The sequence below is a fragment of the Schistocerca nitens genome, chromosome 3, assembly GCF_023898315.1.
Source record: "Schistocerca nitens isolate TAMUIC-IGC-003100 chromosome 3, iqSchNite1.1, whole genome shotgun sequence".
In the NCBI taxonomy this organism is placed as follows: domain Eukaryota; kingdom Metazoa; phylum Arthropoda; class Insecta; order Orthoptera; family Acrididae; genus Schistocerca; species Schistocerca nitens.
In genome coordinates, this window is record NC_064616.1 from 747,714,057 (window position 1) to 747,731,929 (window position 17,873).

The following is a 17,873-nucleotide window of genomic DNA, read 5'->3' on the forward strand; positions in this document are numbered from 1 at the left end:
GAATGTTTTGAATTATATCGTGTGTGACTTCTTCTGTCATTAAAAAACTAACTTCGTTCTCATTTAGAGGAGCTATGGGGCGTCTACAGCATATCTCTCAGTACTGATTGATAACTGACAAGTTGTTTGATGATGACAAGAAAATTATCCTTATTCAAGTAGACGTGCTTGCTGTTCTTTTCCCGTGAAAGAAAAAAATTGGATGTTGCTAATTTTATTGAGGGATTAATTACACTTACCAAAAGATTACCCCAAAGAACCGCGGTCTTCTTTTAATTTTTTTTTTGCAACATTTTCATCACCTGCTCACAAATAACGTAGGAATTTACAAGATGGTGTTGATTCCCATACGTTACACATATTTTAGTTAAATGTTCCCAGTTTCTTACTTATATTTTGATACTATGAGGTTCCACAGTGCTCTATTCGGGAAACAACCAGAAAATTTTGCACTCATTTTTTCTGAATATAACAAACAGTTTATGTATAATTAAAAACATTACAGTAACGACAGAAAATTACATTCCTCACTCTATCGTGAAACGCTCATTTGGCTGAGAAGGCACATTACCAGTTCTGCCATTAGCTGCATTGTGAGCTACGGTGACAATGGCGGGCATATACACATCAAGTTACTATTAACTACATTTGATTCATAGGTAGGGACAGGAAAAAATCCTTTTATTTTATGGCCAAATTCAGTTTTATTTTTTTAAATTTGGTGTAGTATTTTTGTAAATCGGCGTTATTTCTTTGCCAAATTTAGTATTATTTTTTATTAATTTCGGAGCTGTTTTGCCAAAGTCGGTATTATTTTTTCCCAATTCGGTGTTATTTTTTTGCCAAATTGAGTGTTATTTATTTTTCCAAATTGGTGTTTTCTGCCATATTCTATATGTTCGCCAAATTCAGTGTCTTTCGTCAAATTCCGTCGTTTTTTGCCAAATCCCATCGCTTTTTGCCTAATTCTGTGGCTATTTGTCCAAACTCCTCGGTTTCTTTTCTATTTCTTCGAAAAATCGGTGATTTTTTTGTCACATTCAGTGATTTTTTTTGTCACATTCAGTGGTTTTTTTGCCAAAATTTGTGGATATCGAGATATATTTCGATAATGCGAAGCCAATCAAAAGTCCTTTGGAATTCTTAAAATTAAATATGTGGCACATCTTGACAATATGAAAATATAATCGCTGTTTCGACGAAAAATAAATTGTACAATCCGGGAGTAAAAGCTAATTTTTCTTCCTTCAGATTGTAGAGTGGTAGTCACTGTTGTAATATACTGAAATTCTGCGCGAAAGAATCATTGCATTTATGAAATTAATTTATCCCAACATCATTTTATAGTGTAACTATTTGCCATACTAACTTCTTACCATTTTTCTTACATACCTACTTCCTGCAGTTTAATCGTCATGCCAATTTGGATTTCACAGATTGGAAATCGCTACCGGGTTGTAACTTCTTTCTGAAGTCGGTTTTTTTTTATTTATTTCGTAATCCTCAGGTCAAGAACGTACTAAACACACCAACTTAGTTTTTACATTTATTTCGTTAGTGCGTTTGCATCGAACTATCAATTCGACGTGTAATTACTCATCTCTGGAGAAAAAGTGATTAATAACATCTGCCGTCTTTCGAGCATTATTAATGCATTATGCTGTAGCACATTAATAAAGACCCGTGTTCATAGTCAAAACAAATGCACACTGCGACATTGTGTGCTGTATTAAATACACACAGCAGACTGTCCTTTGATCGTATCCTCCAATTAGCCGTGATTTTATAGTACACACAGGCCGCACCCAGACAGCGATTAGTTTCAATCCGGCCCATGGAAGATATTCCTGGTAAAAATAAAATGAATGTACTCTCAAAAACATGCGTTTTGAGGCATAAATTGTTGGCGTGGCGCGTCAGGAAAGGGGTGCCATTCATATCAGTGCGTTATACCATAAACATTAACGTCACGGACTCTATAGTTTTGACTTTATGTCCTAGGACCGTTGGTGTTGCGTCGTGTCGAGGTGGACCGTGAACTTAAGTTTTCGAATCAGGTCTGGGCATGACCAAGTGTAAAGCGGGCTATGGCGCAGGGGTCACCAAAGGATGCCCATGCGCGTTCTAGAGCTTAGGACATTGCGTCGTGACGTTGGGTGTGTGGGAGGTTTTACGGGCCAGAATGACCCACATCCTTTTTTGTGTATATAACTTGCCCCCATCTACCATATTCGGAAAATATCGTTCCCAGAAACTGCTTCATGTTAACATCCAAGAAGTAGAATGAGAATACCAATAAGGATTTTGGATACTTCCTTTAAAGGGGCCCTCAGACATTCAATAATATTGTGAAACTGTCAAAATATTGACCATCTGAGGGCACATATTAACATACTGTCAATACCAGAAATAGTGACAGACAATATTGATGGACCTCAAAATATTCTCAGTATTGTCAACACATACTAAACGTCTGAGGTAAAGTATTGACTGTTTGACAATATTCTCCATTCAGACGTTGTCAGAGCTTCATGAACCAGCCACACAGTGTTAGCGTGCAGTGTCAATTTTTTCAATTTGCTGTTGTGTACATAAAACCCCAGATTTAGTTTTTAAGAAGTTTTTTAACACAAAAGAATTTTAATAGGCCTATGCAATCATTGTATATACCACATTAGGATGGTTAACGGAGGATGCTCTAGGACACTGCTTATGTCATTAATTTGAAAATATAGTAAAAATTATTATATTACGTAGCAGTTTGGAAAACAGCTCCCATTTCGAAAAATACGGCATATATCTGCACTGACTGGTGAGAGATCTGCGAAATGCGTATCAGTTTCACCAAATTATCACAAATAGCGAAAAAAATGTTTTACATTAATTGCCTGGGTAGGTCCTTGCTACGCAGATGTAACTTCTTCACAGATTTCCATAGAATTTTACTAATTGTGCTTGCTGATATTACAGATCTAAACTTCGAGCATTAGAATGACCGGCCTGTCGCCAGAAACCTCGAAGTTACCCCTAATCTCTTGTCGATTTGGATAGCCTCTCTCATTAATGCATTTTGCTTTTCTATTTTATCACCTATCAACACTAATAACTTGTCGTACGGTGTAGGACTCATCGGAAAATAATTTATCAAATATTTCGGGTACGTGGTTCCGATTTCAGTCGGTAAATTAACATGTAACCAGCCGCTCCTTTTTTTTTTTTCAACCATTCTCGGACGCATTTCGACTTTTTCGTTGTTGTCTGTTCCTTGATTAGATTAGTGCTTGTTCCATATATCATGAATACGACACTTCGTAATGATGTGGAACGTGTCAAGTTAATAAAAGGTGTTTGTACAAGATACTACATGGCACCCTTTTTTTTTATGCAAGCTATAGTTAATATAATTGCAGCACACTCTTCCTTTTGGGTATTCGATATCTCAGCCTTGTAAATCACGTTTTCAACTGACAGTTTTTGTCAGTGTCATTGATAGTGTGAGGTCGCTTCAATATACTGAAGGTTTTAAAAACTAGTATTGCCAGTGTATATGTTGTACGTGTGCTAGCCCCTTAAGATTGGAAACAGCTCTTAGCCGAAAAATAAGTGTGTATCGGCAACCGACTTTGAAAAGAGTTAATTTTAATAAGACACGTAATGAGAGCATTTGTTTGGGACATGTTTCCTACGATATAATCAGAAAACTACTCTTCAGAGTATTATTATGAAGCAGATACTGATACTAAAGCGGGAATAATATAAAAAAAGATTAGAAAATGTGATGTCTGCCTATCCGTTCATTTTACGATCCTGAGCATGAAAAAGTCATTCGAGAGGTACTATATGACAACAACTTAAATATTTGCATCTGTCTAAAAATACGTATTTGAAATTTGTGATAAAAAATTTCGACAAATCGCATTCCTTCCAATCGACCATCGAAATTCGTGGGCTTGGTCAAAGATAAGCAAGAACATAAAGATAAGCAACAATGTACAGATATATCTTCACGTTATGTGTTTTGTGGTGCCCAAATTGCTGTGGTTTTCAAACAGAAACTAAACATACAACAAGGAAATTTGTGTCAGCTGTATTCGTTATTGCTTATCATGGCTGGCGGTAAAAATACATCGTTACTATATCATTCCTTACCCCTTTTTCTCACAGTTAAACCGAAATGTGTGCAAGTAAATGAAATTACACAAAATATCAATATGAAGTGTAACAGAGTTCTCTGTAAATTCAATGCATTATTTATCGGTTGCGGGCAGTGTCGTGTTGGGAAATTATCGATGACAGTCACACCGACAAATATCGTCAACAGTTAACACGTTCACAAATGTTGCTCATAAATTACGCGTCCACTGTCATGCGAGGCAATACTTGACCTTCCCTGGTTGTCGTTAGATTTTGTCGCATATTCGATACATGAGCTGTAATATTTCACATGTTTACTATAAATGCACTGCGGTAGATGATTTTCTTCCTCTTATTTTGTATGCCTTAGGTCCCAATTAGAACCTATTTGACGTTTATTAAGCGCCATGAACTTGCGATGCACATATCTACATTGTCATCGCAATTATATTTATTTTGGATGCATAAAGTAAGTGCAACGGTTCATTGAAAACGATCTGCAGTCGTGCCACATTTGATATATGCAATCCCACATCATGTTTCAGGTGCTTTCTATTTGCAGCATATCCCACATGTTCATCTCTTATTAGTATCGTAATATCATTTTTTCTAAATCCTCACATACAAATGTGAAATAATTATCTGAACTAAGTAAGGTCATTTCAGCAGTTTTACTCTGGTTGCTTAAATAATGTAAATAGATAGCTTACCTGTTGTTTGTTTGCTTACATGTAAATGATACAACATATACCATTTCTTCTGTCAGCTTTTGTTTTCCAGTTCTTCCACATTTTGGGGTCATAAACTTTTATTTAGCTGATTCCAGAATCCCTACAGAACTCCTATTATCTCATCATAAAAAAAGAATGCCCTCCCAAAGGTTTATTTCAGTCAGCTGTATATGTTACTGACTGCAATATTCACTACTACAGATTCCAATGAATAGTGTTCTTTCACTGTTTACGTGATTTCTCTACTGTTGACAGCCATTGTATTGTTTAATATTTGTGGCAGTGGTAGAGTACATTTCACCTTAATGTTGAAGTTGCAAACATAACTAAAAGGCCCGTGGTGGTGGTGGTGGTGGTGATAAGTAGAGAGAAGGAAACTGTTGTATAATGTGGAGAGGAAAAGCAGATGGAGAGGGACCTAACAGATTAGAATGGGGATAGCCATTTCATGCTTAGAAGGAAGGTAGTTGTGAAGAAATTTGAAAGTAGAAAAAACAGTATGCATGCTGAAAGAGAAAAGCAGTGTAAAGGAGTAAATATCAGGACTGTAATCTGTACATAGAACTGACAATTTGAAAGTTAACTGGCAAAACTTTAATGAAGAGGAAAACATAAAGATGAAAAAGCAAATATCAGTTTGGGTTTGGGAGAAATGTATGAACACACAAGGTAATACTGACCGTATGTCTTAGAAAATTGTAGATTTAGAGAAAGCTCTTGACAGTGTTGATGGGACTCTTCGAAATTTTAAAGGTAGCCAGGATAAAATAACGGTCTCTTAAACTGACATACACCGGAAGAGCAGTTGCTGACCACATGCCCCGCCATGTCTGCATTCAGTGATGCCTATGGGCTGAGGATGACGTGGCATTCAGTTGGTACTGTTGGGCTTACATGGCCGGCTCAGGTGGAGTATAGTTTTTTAGGGTAAAATAAAAGGAGTGAAAGGTTATTCACAACTCTGACAGAAATTAGACTGCAGTTGTACAGGTCAAAGGACATAAAAGGAAATCAGTAGTTGAGAAGGGAGTGAGACAGGGTTGTGGCTTATCCCCATTGTTACTCAGTACGTACATTATGCAAGTGATAAAAGAAACCAAGAAGGAATTTGGAAAGGGAAATAAAGTTCAATGAGAAGAAATAAAAATTTAGAGGTTTACAGATGACATAGCAATTCTGTCAGAGACAGCAAAGGACCTGGAAGAGTGGTGTAAAAGGATGGATAATGTTGAAAAGATGTCATAGGGTGGACATCAACAGAACTAAAACAAGGGTAATGGAATGTTGTCAATTAGGCGATGCTAAGTGAATGCGATTAGGAAATGACACACTAAAAGTAATAGTTGTGTTTTGCTAATTGGGCAGCAAAATAACTGATGATGGCCAAAGCAGAGAGGATATAAAATGCAGATTGGCTGTAGCAAGAAAAGGACTACAGAAAGAGAGAAAGTGTTAGCATCAAATATAAATTTAAGTGTTAGAAAATCTTTGCTGAAGGTATTTTGGACCTTAAGCAGTTCAGACAAGAAGAAAATAGAAGCTTTTGAAATTTGGTGCTGTAGAAGAATGCTAAAGATTAGATGGGTAGATCTAATAACTAATTGGTAGGTACTGAATGATACTAGAGAAAAAAGAAATTTATGGCACAATGTAACTAAAAGAAGGGCCTGATTGGACACATTCTGAGGCATCAAGGAGTATTTAGTTTGATAATTGAGGGTAGTGTGGGAAGTAAAAATTGTGGGAGGGGACGTAGGCATGAATAAGCAAGTAGGTTCAGATGGTTTGGGGTTGCAGTAGCTATGCTGGAATGAAGAGCCTTGCACAGGATAGACTGGTGTCAAGAACTGCATCAAATCACACTTTGGATTGAAGAGCATGATTGTATTATTTTACAGTCTCACTAATTCAAGTATGGCTTGAAGATAATATTTGCGTTATAACTGCTCATCAGAATCAAGTCATAATTCAATAAAACTGAGTGCAATATTTTTGCAACCAAGTATTTTATGATAATACATTATTTTCATTCACATTTCTGCAAGAAGCAGCTATGATCTGTATTATTGTGTCAGGAGTATTGCAGTTGGGGCAACAGTGGCTACCTACAATTTGCAAATCTTTTTGAACATATTTGATATAGATTTACCTACAGTCTATTTGGCTTTGCATAGTCTACAGGGTGCACCCAGTTTTGATGGTCATATTTTGGGTCAAGCAACATTAGGAGATAAATGTGAATGTTTTCTCATTAAATATTGCAAAGACATTTTCTATGTGGGATTGCCACAAGACACACTGTAGATTTTTGTTTTTATTGTTTATTGCTATCAATGAAATGTAATTATGATGTGTAGAGCTGACTAGAAGTTAATGGAATGGTATCATATTTGTGTTATTGGTTTTGCATACCTTCCAGATATGGCTGGCTTTGGTCCACACACAGCAAATGCTTCCATAAACCAAGTGAAAATAAAAAGTGATATATATATATATATATATATATATATATAAGAGAGTAAACAGATTCATATCTCTTTCCATGGAAAAAAGCAAGGAACTGCCATTTGAACTCATAATGACATAATTAATTAGCTGTGTCAGTTTTACCACCACCACCAATAACAACAAAAACAACCACAACAATAGCAGCAAATTTATTTTGTGATAGGCTCTGCAAAATTTCAGAACATTTCTGCCTTCTGAAAAACGAGAAAGACTTGTAGATATCTATTATACTAAATTAGAGACACGCAGAAATTTTACCTGTTATTTATTTATATTTTTATACATTTAGATCTCTGGGTCAGTGAAACTTAATTACCTTGTATTAAGTACTTTAATTTGTAAGTTTGGCTATGTGACACAGCAAATTATTACTTTTGTCACTTCTTTATTGCAGAGGCCAGTGAGGAGTGCCTTGCACTAATAAGACGCTCTTTGAAATCAGCTACAATGGAAACCTCTGGTTCTCAGTTTGAAGTAAAAGTGCCACACATATTTGTAACCTTGGGAGCTTCAGTAAGTACATAAAAATCACTGGAGCAAACTTTTTTTGGCTTGTTAGTTTACCTGGCTTTAGTGACAAATATAGCCATGGGTAATTTGCACATTACAGTGCTGTTGACACTTGAAGGAAACTGTTGTCTTAAAATATTTACTACTAGATTATATGCATGTATACTTCTATATTTACATTTTATTTTATTATTTCTTGTTGCTGTATAAATCTTTCAACTTAAATGTGCTATGATGTTTTCCATCTAAAATTCTGCATCTTGTTGGAATTTTGTAGATTTTTTAGCAATTTTTTCATTGCTGTACCTTTGAGGTCTATGATTGGAATACAGGTCCAGCTATTTGGATTTACATTTTTCTTGGTTATTCCAAAATACATCTGATGAATCTGAAAATAGATCCTCCTGAAGGGCCATTCTAGATGCCAGTACTAATCTGTGTAAGTTACCATTCTGTCAAAGACTTAGAACTTGGTAACTACAGACATGATTAAACAGGAGTTGGTTTCAGAATGAACTCACTAATTGCAATTGTGGTTCAAATCAGTTGCAGAATATTTCAGAACAAATGAAAATTTGTGCTGGTCTGGGACTCGAACCCAGATTTTCCACTTGTCACGAGCTGTCGCCTTAATCACTTTGGCAGTCCGAGCATGCTTCCAGGAGTGGCCCAAATTTCCATTTGACCTGGTGGAGATTTGGACTGCTCTTGGAAATGTGCTCAGATGGCCGAAGTGGTTAATGCGACCGCCCACAACAAGTGGGAAGTCTGGTACAAATTTTCATTTATTCTGAAATATTCTACAGCTGATGCGGAACCGTAATTGCATTTTGCCAGTTCATTCTGAACTGAATGTGGCTATTAATCATCAACACTGTGCGTCGGATGCTGATTGGCGGAGTTGGTTTATTTGTTGTGCTTTGCTGTTCTTTCTTCTGTGACCACTACTAGAAAGGATAGCAAGAAATGAGGCTGGAACTGAGTAATGGACGAAGCAATTAAAAGTTGACGGAAAAAATAACTCATTAGTGTGTGACTATTGAGGCTGCCACCTGATGTTTCCATGATGTGCAAGGTTAACATAAATATATGTGTGTCTGTGAGGGGGAGGGGGGGGGGGGTGCTAAAATAAAATCCTAGGTGCTTGTGGAGCCAAAATTGGTCATTTTAAAGCTAAGGAGAAACTTTCCCAGCAGGCCTGATAGAATTACTGGTGATTAGCACCCAACAGGATATACCAGAGGTCAGCCTTCTTGAACAAATATTTTTGGGTGAAACTGAATGAAAGTGATAGAACCCTTACTGTAACAAAATATTTGTATTGGCTATGGAGGAATAAGAACTAAGAAAGCGTCCATTTGTGTATGTTATCTATAAAAGTGTACCAGTTGGGAAGTATGCATCAAATTTACTAAAGGTTTACTAAAGGCTAGAATTGTCATTCTCATTGCTAAAGCAGCAGTAATGTATTATCTAAAACAGCAGTACTGTATCACATCATTAAACTCATGAAACAGGATTTGGGAAATGCCCGTGTTGTTGACTTGATAATAAAATTTCCTACTCTCAATGGCCTGATGAGTATGACCACTGCAGAGTTTCAAAATGAAATGTCCCTGTGTTATGGGCTTGATAATAAAACTTCCTGCTCTCAATGACCTGATGGGCATGACTACTGGAGAGTCATGACTACTGTAGACTGGAAGATATAACAAATATGGATTCTTAATTTACATGATTGAAACTCATTGCCCCCTCTTTATAAATTCTCTTGAAATTTTAATACATACCTTACAGTGTGAGACTTTTCGAACACTTGTCTGAAGAATAGAATTGTCGAGTCTCATTCTAGTGTGGCAAATTTGCTGCCTTTGGAACAGAGGATGGGTAATGCACTTTTAATGCTGCAAAAAGGGTTCATCTCTGCTATTAACCAAACAATTATGCTCTGTGCTTAGCTAGAACTGCCCATTGTTCAAATGAAGAATTATGTCACCATTTACATATTTCCAGCCAAAGTCCAAAGAAGTTGTAAAACTTTCATATGATTGAGTTTAGAATGTTACTTCATTGCTATGAGTTGGTGAGTGAGTGATTCTGCAACGGCTGAAGAATATCCCATCAGTAGTGACCTTTTAAAGTTTGGGAGCTGTGAATGCAAAACACCAGGCCTTTCATGAAGAGTAAACAAGAAAATGATGGATCAAGCTTCCTGGATTGTGTTAATTAACCTATCATTTTTGTTTCAAATATGAAAGCCAGCTTTAAGAAAAATTCTGGGAAACAGAGATTACCAGTTTCCACTGTATTGAGAAATGTATGCCTTTAAATACGCTTAAATATATCGCAGAGGCAGAGACATAACATTTTGTTGGTATTACTTTCATTGCCAGTCAATAGTCTGTGGTTGCTATTACTCAGTTACTGAGAGGATGGCAGTTGTTAATTTGACTCTAGCAACAACATGACACATTGCTTCAACAATGTAATACTGGAAATCAATGTCACATTGCAATGTATCACAGCTAAATTCAGAGTAGCATGTGATGTCATCTCAAAACCACATTGCATACATTTTTGTGCCTTCCTTATAGCAAAATTTGATTGCTAGGCCTGTTACTAAGCTCTTAAACAGAAGAGCTGAATATTCCTTTCTGAAAACCAGGAGAGAACCATAAATACTATGTAACTTTGGTATAATAACTCTCAGCAGCTGTAAAGCACTGTGGAGTTATGTTTGATGTTGGCTCAGTTGGACATTAGAATGCATGAAGATTTGTAGTTGCTTTTACTGTTCTTGTGGAAGTATCATACCATTTAAGATAACTTAAGAATACGGGAGGGACCTATGCAGCACACCATATTACATAGCCAAATCCCAGTAGATGGCCTTGACGTGAAGCATGCCTGTGTGAATTGAATGCATAATGATCTCAGATGGCTGTTTAAATACTTTTATGAAAAAAAGGGGGGGGGGGAGGAGGCAACTCCTCAAGAATATCTTTGACAGTTTCCATTGTTGTTAATGACCTACACGTATGTAGAGAGCAGCTATGTTTAAGGTTGATTCTTATGTTCTGTTCATTATTGTGAAAATACATCAGATAAAACTGAAATTTTGTGTACCTTAGAAATGGAGAAAACATATTGATTTAATTTAAAATATTTCTGTGTGTAGCTTTAATGTTATTTAATTCTGAATAGGGACTATAGGTGCACTGTGTATGGACCATTTTCCTCTTTGTACACCATTGGAGCCAGGTCTAGTTATTAATTTGAATCCAACTTCTTTGACTCATTTTTGTGAGTGCTTGCGTGACACCTTGAAGTCAGATCCACCTTCTTGCCTCAGTGTTATGTGCAATATGGACTATGGATGACTGTGACGAGAGATTCTGCAACATAGTGTTAATTTGTTTTGTTGTGGAAGTTAATGGAAATGGAAAGGACAAGGTGAAGCATGGTACCTTCGGGTAAAGTGCTCCTCATCAATAACATCGGGGAGCCACTGAGCTCGACGCCATCGTTGAATGGCGTAATCACTATCAACAGTGTCACATGTAGTCATTCCACAAGACTCTGCAGAGATGTTTGGGGTTTGATTGTAGCATGCCACATGGTGATCAGAACAGGACACCACTGCCACTGCTCTACTTTACAAACTGGTACTGAAAATTTCCTCCAACACCTAGATTCAAAGCAATGTAAATGAACAATGGTGAGTCAAAGCAAGCATCACCGTTGGCTTTGCATTCATCTTCTGGAATGTTCATGCTCTCATTTTGTGTGAGAATAAAATTGTGTGTGGTGGGGTGTGGAGGTCTGTTCTTTGGAATAGATGAGAATTCATCATGGAAGGGTGCTTGACGATCCCCCCTGTGCCCCCTCCCCTTCCACCCCCCTCCACACACACACACACACACACACACACACACACACACACACACACACACACACACACACGGAGATATATATATATATATATATATATATATATATATATATATATATATATATATATATATATATATAAAACAGAGGGAAACATTCCACGTGGAAAAAAATATATCTAAAAAGAAAGATGATGAGACTTACCAAACAAAAGCGCTGGCAGGTCGAAAGACACACAAACAAACACAAATATACACACAAAATTCAAGCTTTCGCAACAAACTGTTGCCTCATCAGGAAAGGTGTGTCTTTCGACCTGCCAGCGCTTTTGTTTGGTAAGTCTCATCATCTTTCTTTTTATATATATATATATATATATATATATATATATATATATATATATATATATATATATATGGTCATCTAGGGATGCTATGAGTTGTTTTATAAAAATCCATTAAGATTTTTCACTTCGTTTATCTCGGTTATACAGGGTGTCCCACGACGAATGGTCAGTATTCAGAAATATGACATGAACAGTCATTTGAAGTAAAAACTGCATATGAACATATGCTCTATTCTGATTGTTTTTGAGATATAACACAGTAATGTGGATGAGTAGGAAAAACAAACCTGTGATGTTCAGATATGGCATTAGTTGTGTACTGCTTGACACCGTCACGTCGTGTAATATCTAGGCGTAATGTTGCAAAGCGATGCAAAATAGAATGAGCATGTGAGGAGTGTGATAAGGATGGTGAATGGTTGATTTAGGTTTATTGGGAGAATTCTAGGAAAGTGTGGTTAATCTGTAAAGAAAACTGCATGTAGGACACTGGTGCTTCCTATTCTTGAATAGTGCTCAAGTGTTTGGGATCAATAACAGGTCAGATTGAAGGAGAACATCAAAGAAAATGAGAGGCAGGTGCTAGATTTGTTACCGGTAGGTTCAAACAACACGTAAATGTTATGGAGGTGCTTTGGGAGCTCAAACGGGAATCCCTGGAAGCAAGGCAATGTTCTTTTTGAAGAACACTATTGAGAAAAAACCGACATTTGAAGCTGACTGCTGATTGATTTTACTGCCGCCAACATACATTGTGTATAAGCACCACAGAGACAAGATATGAGAAATTAGGGCTCATACGGAGGCATATGGACAGTTGTTTTTCCCTCGTTTTATTTGCAAGTGGAACATGAAAGGAAATGACAAGTAGTGGTACAGGGTACCCTCTGCCATGCACCTTATGGAGGCTTAAAGAGTATCTATATGGATGTAGGTGTAATGCACATGTTATTTATTTTCTGTATTATTCAGTAAATTGTCAGGTTTACACACGTGCAACAGTTAGTAAACATTACAGCATGTGTTTTACGAAGTGTCAGTGGAGAAATACGTATTTTAACACATTTGCTTCTAAGCATTGTCGTACACATCACATTACAGTGGTTGTACAGTTCACTATAAATGTTTGACTGTGTCACTGTTAACTTCAGTGCATTTGTGCATTATTTAGAGAACATGTTTGGTTGCTTGTCTGAGTGCTTCTGCACATTCCCTAATGGTGACAACAGAGTCTGTGATATAAGCAGGACTTCATCTTGCGCAGCTGTCTTTTGTTTGTACACCTCAGACCTTCATCCAATTCCATAAATAAAATTCTAATGCCAAAAGGTATAAGGTCTGACGAGCTTGGTAGCCAGTTAATTTTACTACCGCAACCAGTCCAGCGATTAGGGTAAGTGCAGTTGACATTTCCCTCACATGTCTGGGTAAAATGTGTTTTATTTTGGAAACCATTTGGAATAGAGCATATGTCCATATGAACTTCTTGCTTCAAATGAGTGTTCCTGTCATGTCCGTGAGCACTGACCGTTCCTCCTGTGGCACCCTGTATATGCAAGGATGTAAAAATGCACAACAGTAATTACTACTATTTTGCTGCTTTAATTATGATGCTCTGCTGTTATTAACAGAATAAAAATATAAAGTAGTGTTCCAATATCTTCTTACAGAAAAATGTCTACATAAAGACATTCATATCAATATGTGTTTGAATGTGTGTTACCCAACTGTGTTATGTTCTGCATTGATGTTGCTGCTTGTACCCGCCAGTGTAACTGCTAAATTTCAAATGTTTAAGTAAATCAACATATCCTTATTAATTGTGTGTGTGTGTAACAGCATGCCATGGGTGTTTCCACATACATTTTTGTGGAATTTTACATTTTGGGAGACAATTTTTCTGTATATCATTTGTATTGTGTTTGATTTCTTCATTTTTTTGTATGCCATGTGTTATGTTTCACGAGGTATTGACATACTGCAAAATTGATACAATGGATTCTTTCTTATTGTCTTATATTTAGCGTGCATCCTCTTCAGCGGAACTACATTCTGAAATAGTAATACTATACTCTGATTAAAATTACTTTGTGATTGACGTTTCAGTGAGTCGTGTAGTAAGGGCCAGCCACCATCCAATTGTAATTCTTTCTCAACCATGTGCTCAGTGTGTTGCCTGTTTTTTAGGTGCATGCAATGCCTTGTGAAGTGTGGCTGGCTGCATGCTAGCAATCCTGCCTCCTGTCACTGCAATCTGTCCGTCACAAAGTAATTTTAATCAGAGAATAGTTGATGAAATGTTTTATGCCCCACTTAAGTTCATATTATACACAACACATCTAATGTTTTTTTTTCTGTAGATATTTTGCAATTGTCAAAAGTAGACATTCCAGGAACCAAAGCCATTCTGTTACCCTGAAAAGGCAGACTCGCGTCTAATCACTCCAGGGTGCACAACAAATGTTTTTTCAGAGTACCAACATATTGAAATGACAATGTTTGAAATTTTGTAAGAAGAAATATTATGCAAAATCAGGTAATGGATCAAAATTTCTTGATCGATTCAAACTTCGTGCTGGACTAGGACACAAATATAGAGCCTTGATTGTTCACAGACCACGTTGTCGTTCATTAAGGTATGCAAACATACCACACAAACCCCACTCAGAGCTTCTGTCAGCCAGTATTATTCTCCATTTTTCAAAATCCTTAGCCCAGTACACCATTTCTATGTCAAGAACTTCCATTGTAGTATATGCTCTCCTGAAGAGTGAAATCGCTCCTCTAGCAACACCTTTCTGAAGAAGAAAGCATATTATTGCTCTTTAGCAAATTATGTACTATGTTGAACATTTTAAAACTTTACTGCTCCAGGACTCAAACCCAGGTACTTGTCTTTCTCACAAAGTGCATTTCCGTTTACACTGTCAGAACATACCTCTTATTGGATAGCCCATACATGTGTGCATGCAAGGCACGATCATCAAGGATCAAAAGGAGGTACATGACATGTTAAAAAGTATTATGCTGAAGTATTCTCAATGGTCTATGATGTCCTTATGAAAATCACAGAGGATGTTTGATGTTGCATATTCTGTAGTAGTAGTTTGTTATAAAGCTAATACATACTCATATTTATCATTTATAAAGTACTGAGATACTTTTTGAAATGTCCTAAAAAATCACAGAGGATGTTTGATTTTGAGAAAAGAACTTAGAAACACACTAAATGTGTCAAAGGGACATGCTGAAAATATAATGAAATGAAGATATATTAACATTATTGCTATTGACACAGTAAGTTTTTATTTACAACTAGTGAATATGTTCAGCTCCTTTCAATCAGAATGCCATATGAGCTTAATTGAAGCACAATCAGTGCCCACGTTAAAACTTTTCATATTTTCTTGCATAGAACTATTCCAATTTTTTTCTGTACGCATATCAGTTAAAAAGTTGCAATTAATCTGGCCATATGTTGTTTTTTATTTTTTTGTGTTGTAGTAGCCAGAATAACAACAATGATGAGAGCAATGTAATATGTATGCAGAGTTGTAAAATAAGAATAAAAAATTCACTACTTAACTGTAGATGCAGATGTTCCAAATTTTGTATACAGTCATTTATTTCCTAAAAGTGTATGTTTTTCTTACTCTATAATTAAGCAACGATTCTGTGTTGTGTTGTAGACATGCTGGGATGGAATGGAGTTCATTTTACATGGATTATGTCATGATCGTGGAAAGTCTGTAGCTTTTTCTGAATAACTGTAAGTGTTGTGGTGGCTTGGGGAAGTGAAAGAGCTTATTTGGTGGTGTTGTTGCATAGAGCATATAGCCTCCGTAATATGTCATATCTGTGGAAAAAATGTATGTAGAGACAATGGTATGTGTTAGAATAGCCATGATTTGTTGTGCATGATTCTACATTACTCTTGGGCATGATAGTAGTTTATCAGATGTGTGTGTTTGCAGTGGTAGTATCAAAACTAAGAGAAAAGCAGGTCAGTATACTCCCCATTGCTGAAATTATGGGTTAGGAACAGAATAAACTGAATAGTGCATGTGGTCACTTCAGCATTCAAAGTAATTTCTGTTTCAAATTATTCTCTCTTTTTGGTTAGATATGACTTAATTAGATTCATCATAGTCTATCATTTCTCTACTTTTCACAAGTTTTCTATTAATGTACATACTTTATATGTCTGGCATAGCAGTAAAATCATTAGTAGTCATTGCTTAGAAATGGGGACTATGTGTCTAAAAACAAGTGCAGCTAGTTGGTAAATATCCCATTGATTTACAACATTATGAAAAGGATAGGTTGCTACTCACAGTACAGAGGAAACGCTGAGTCACAGATAGGCACAACAAAAAGACTGCTATATATTTTAGCTTTTGGCCGAAAGATGTTCTTCTGAAGTAGAATCTCTCTCTCTCTCTCTCTCTCTCTCTCTCTCTCTCTCTCTCTCTCTCTCACACACACACACACACACACACACACACACAAAATATCTGGTTGCTGCAGCTAGAAGGAGTGGTCATGTGATGCAAACGTTCTTCTAAAGTAGAAAACACACACACACACATATACACATTCACACGAGCACAACTCTCGCACATAATCTGGGCACTATGGCCAGAGATAGTGGTCGTGTGTGTGCAAATGTGCTTGTGTGTGTGTGTGTGTGTGTGTGTGTGTGTGTGTGTGTGTTTTCTACTTCAGAAGAAGGGCTTTTGGCTGAAAGCTAAAATGTGTAGCAGTCACTTCATTGTGCTTCTCTGCACCTCAATTCTCCTCTATATGGTCAGTAGCGCTCTACTGTTTTCATAATATTGTTATTCCATCCTGGACTTTTCATTAATCTAGAATAGAGAACTGAAATTTTGTATACATTTATGCAAAATCTTACACATCCAAAACCACTGAGAGTGCAAAAGTAAATATCGTGTTAAGTCAAAATGTCTGTTCGAATGACAAGTATTTATTTGAATTTAATTACTATACCATTGGCCTCAGCCACTGCTAACAGTTTTTGTCCTCCTCTGCGCTGACTCCCCTACACCTTTTCTTTCTTTTATATTTGGTCATGTCTCTCTCTTCTCGATTCTTAAGAATTTCTCTGTTTTGTTTTTGTATAAGTCACCAAATACCCGAATTTGTCTTTCACTCTCCATTCAGTCACAGGACTTTTTTGTTCTTAATCAAGTTGTACACAACTGTCTCTTATCTTCCATAAGGCTTTTGTCTACGTGCCACTCATTCCTTCATGCAGCTGTATTACAATTCTTGCTCTCTACTGATTTAATTACACTTTTGTCATCTTCAACTGGTGTGTGTTGTCTGTAGCCTTCTCTATGCATGCTCTTTTTCCCTTATTGGTGTTTGATAATGAAACAGTGATGTTGTGTGTGCCTCTCTTTAGTTCATATTGCCCCACGTGATATTGCTATTCCCTTTTTGCCTGTACACTTTGATACTATACATTCAGTGTGTGGCCTTTTTTTAGTGAAGTACTGCAGAAATTCTGGAAGGTATATTAAAAATCATTGTTGCAGTAATATTCCTTTACAGTTGTAACTGAAACTAATTTATTTGTTATCTCTCTACAGCATCAGTGTTGCCTTTTTCTTTTGATGATATATGATGGAAAAATGATAAGAATTGATATCAAGGTCAGAGTAAGTTCAAATAAAGCTGTCACCTACCCAAAGATTGGTTTGTGCTGTACTATACATGATCCTATTGGAGGC

At 36.6% G+C, this 17,873-nt stretch overlaps 1 protein-coding gene across 4 annotated transcripts in view; it reads left to right on the top strand.

Moving 5' to 3' along the window:
- LOC126248736 (glucose-6-phosphate 1-dehydrogenase) overlaps positions 1-17,873 on the top strand; it is a 312,938-nt gene that overhangs the window by 219,466 nt on the left and 75,599 nt on the right. For 3 of the 4 annotated variants that reach the window (XM_049950056.1, XM_049950055.1, XM_049950058.1), the window contains one exon: positions 7,768-7,886. In XM_049950056.1, the coding sequence (XP_049806013.1) occupies positions 7,768-7,886 (119 nt within the window). Of the gene's footprint in view, positions 1-3,990; positions 4,117-7,767; positions 7,887-17,873 lie in introns of those variants that run through there. The other variant, XM_049950057.1, reaches the window with a different exon arrangement.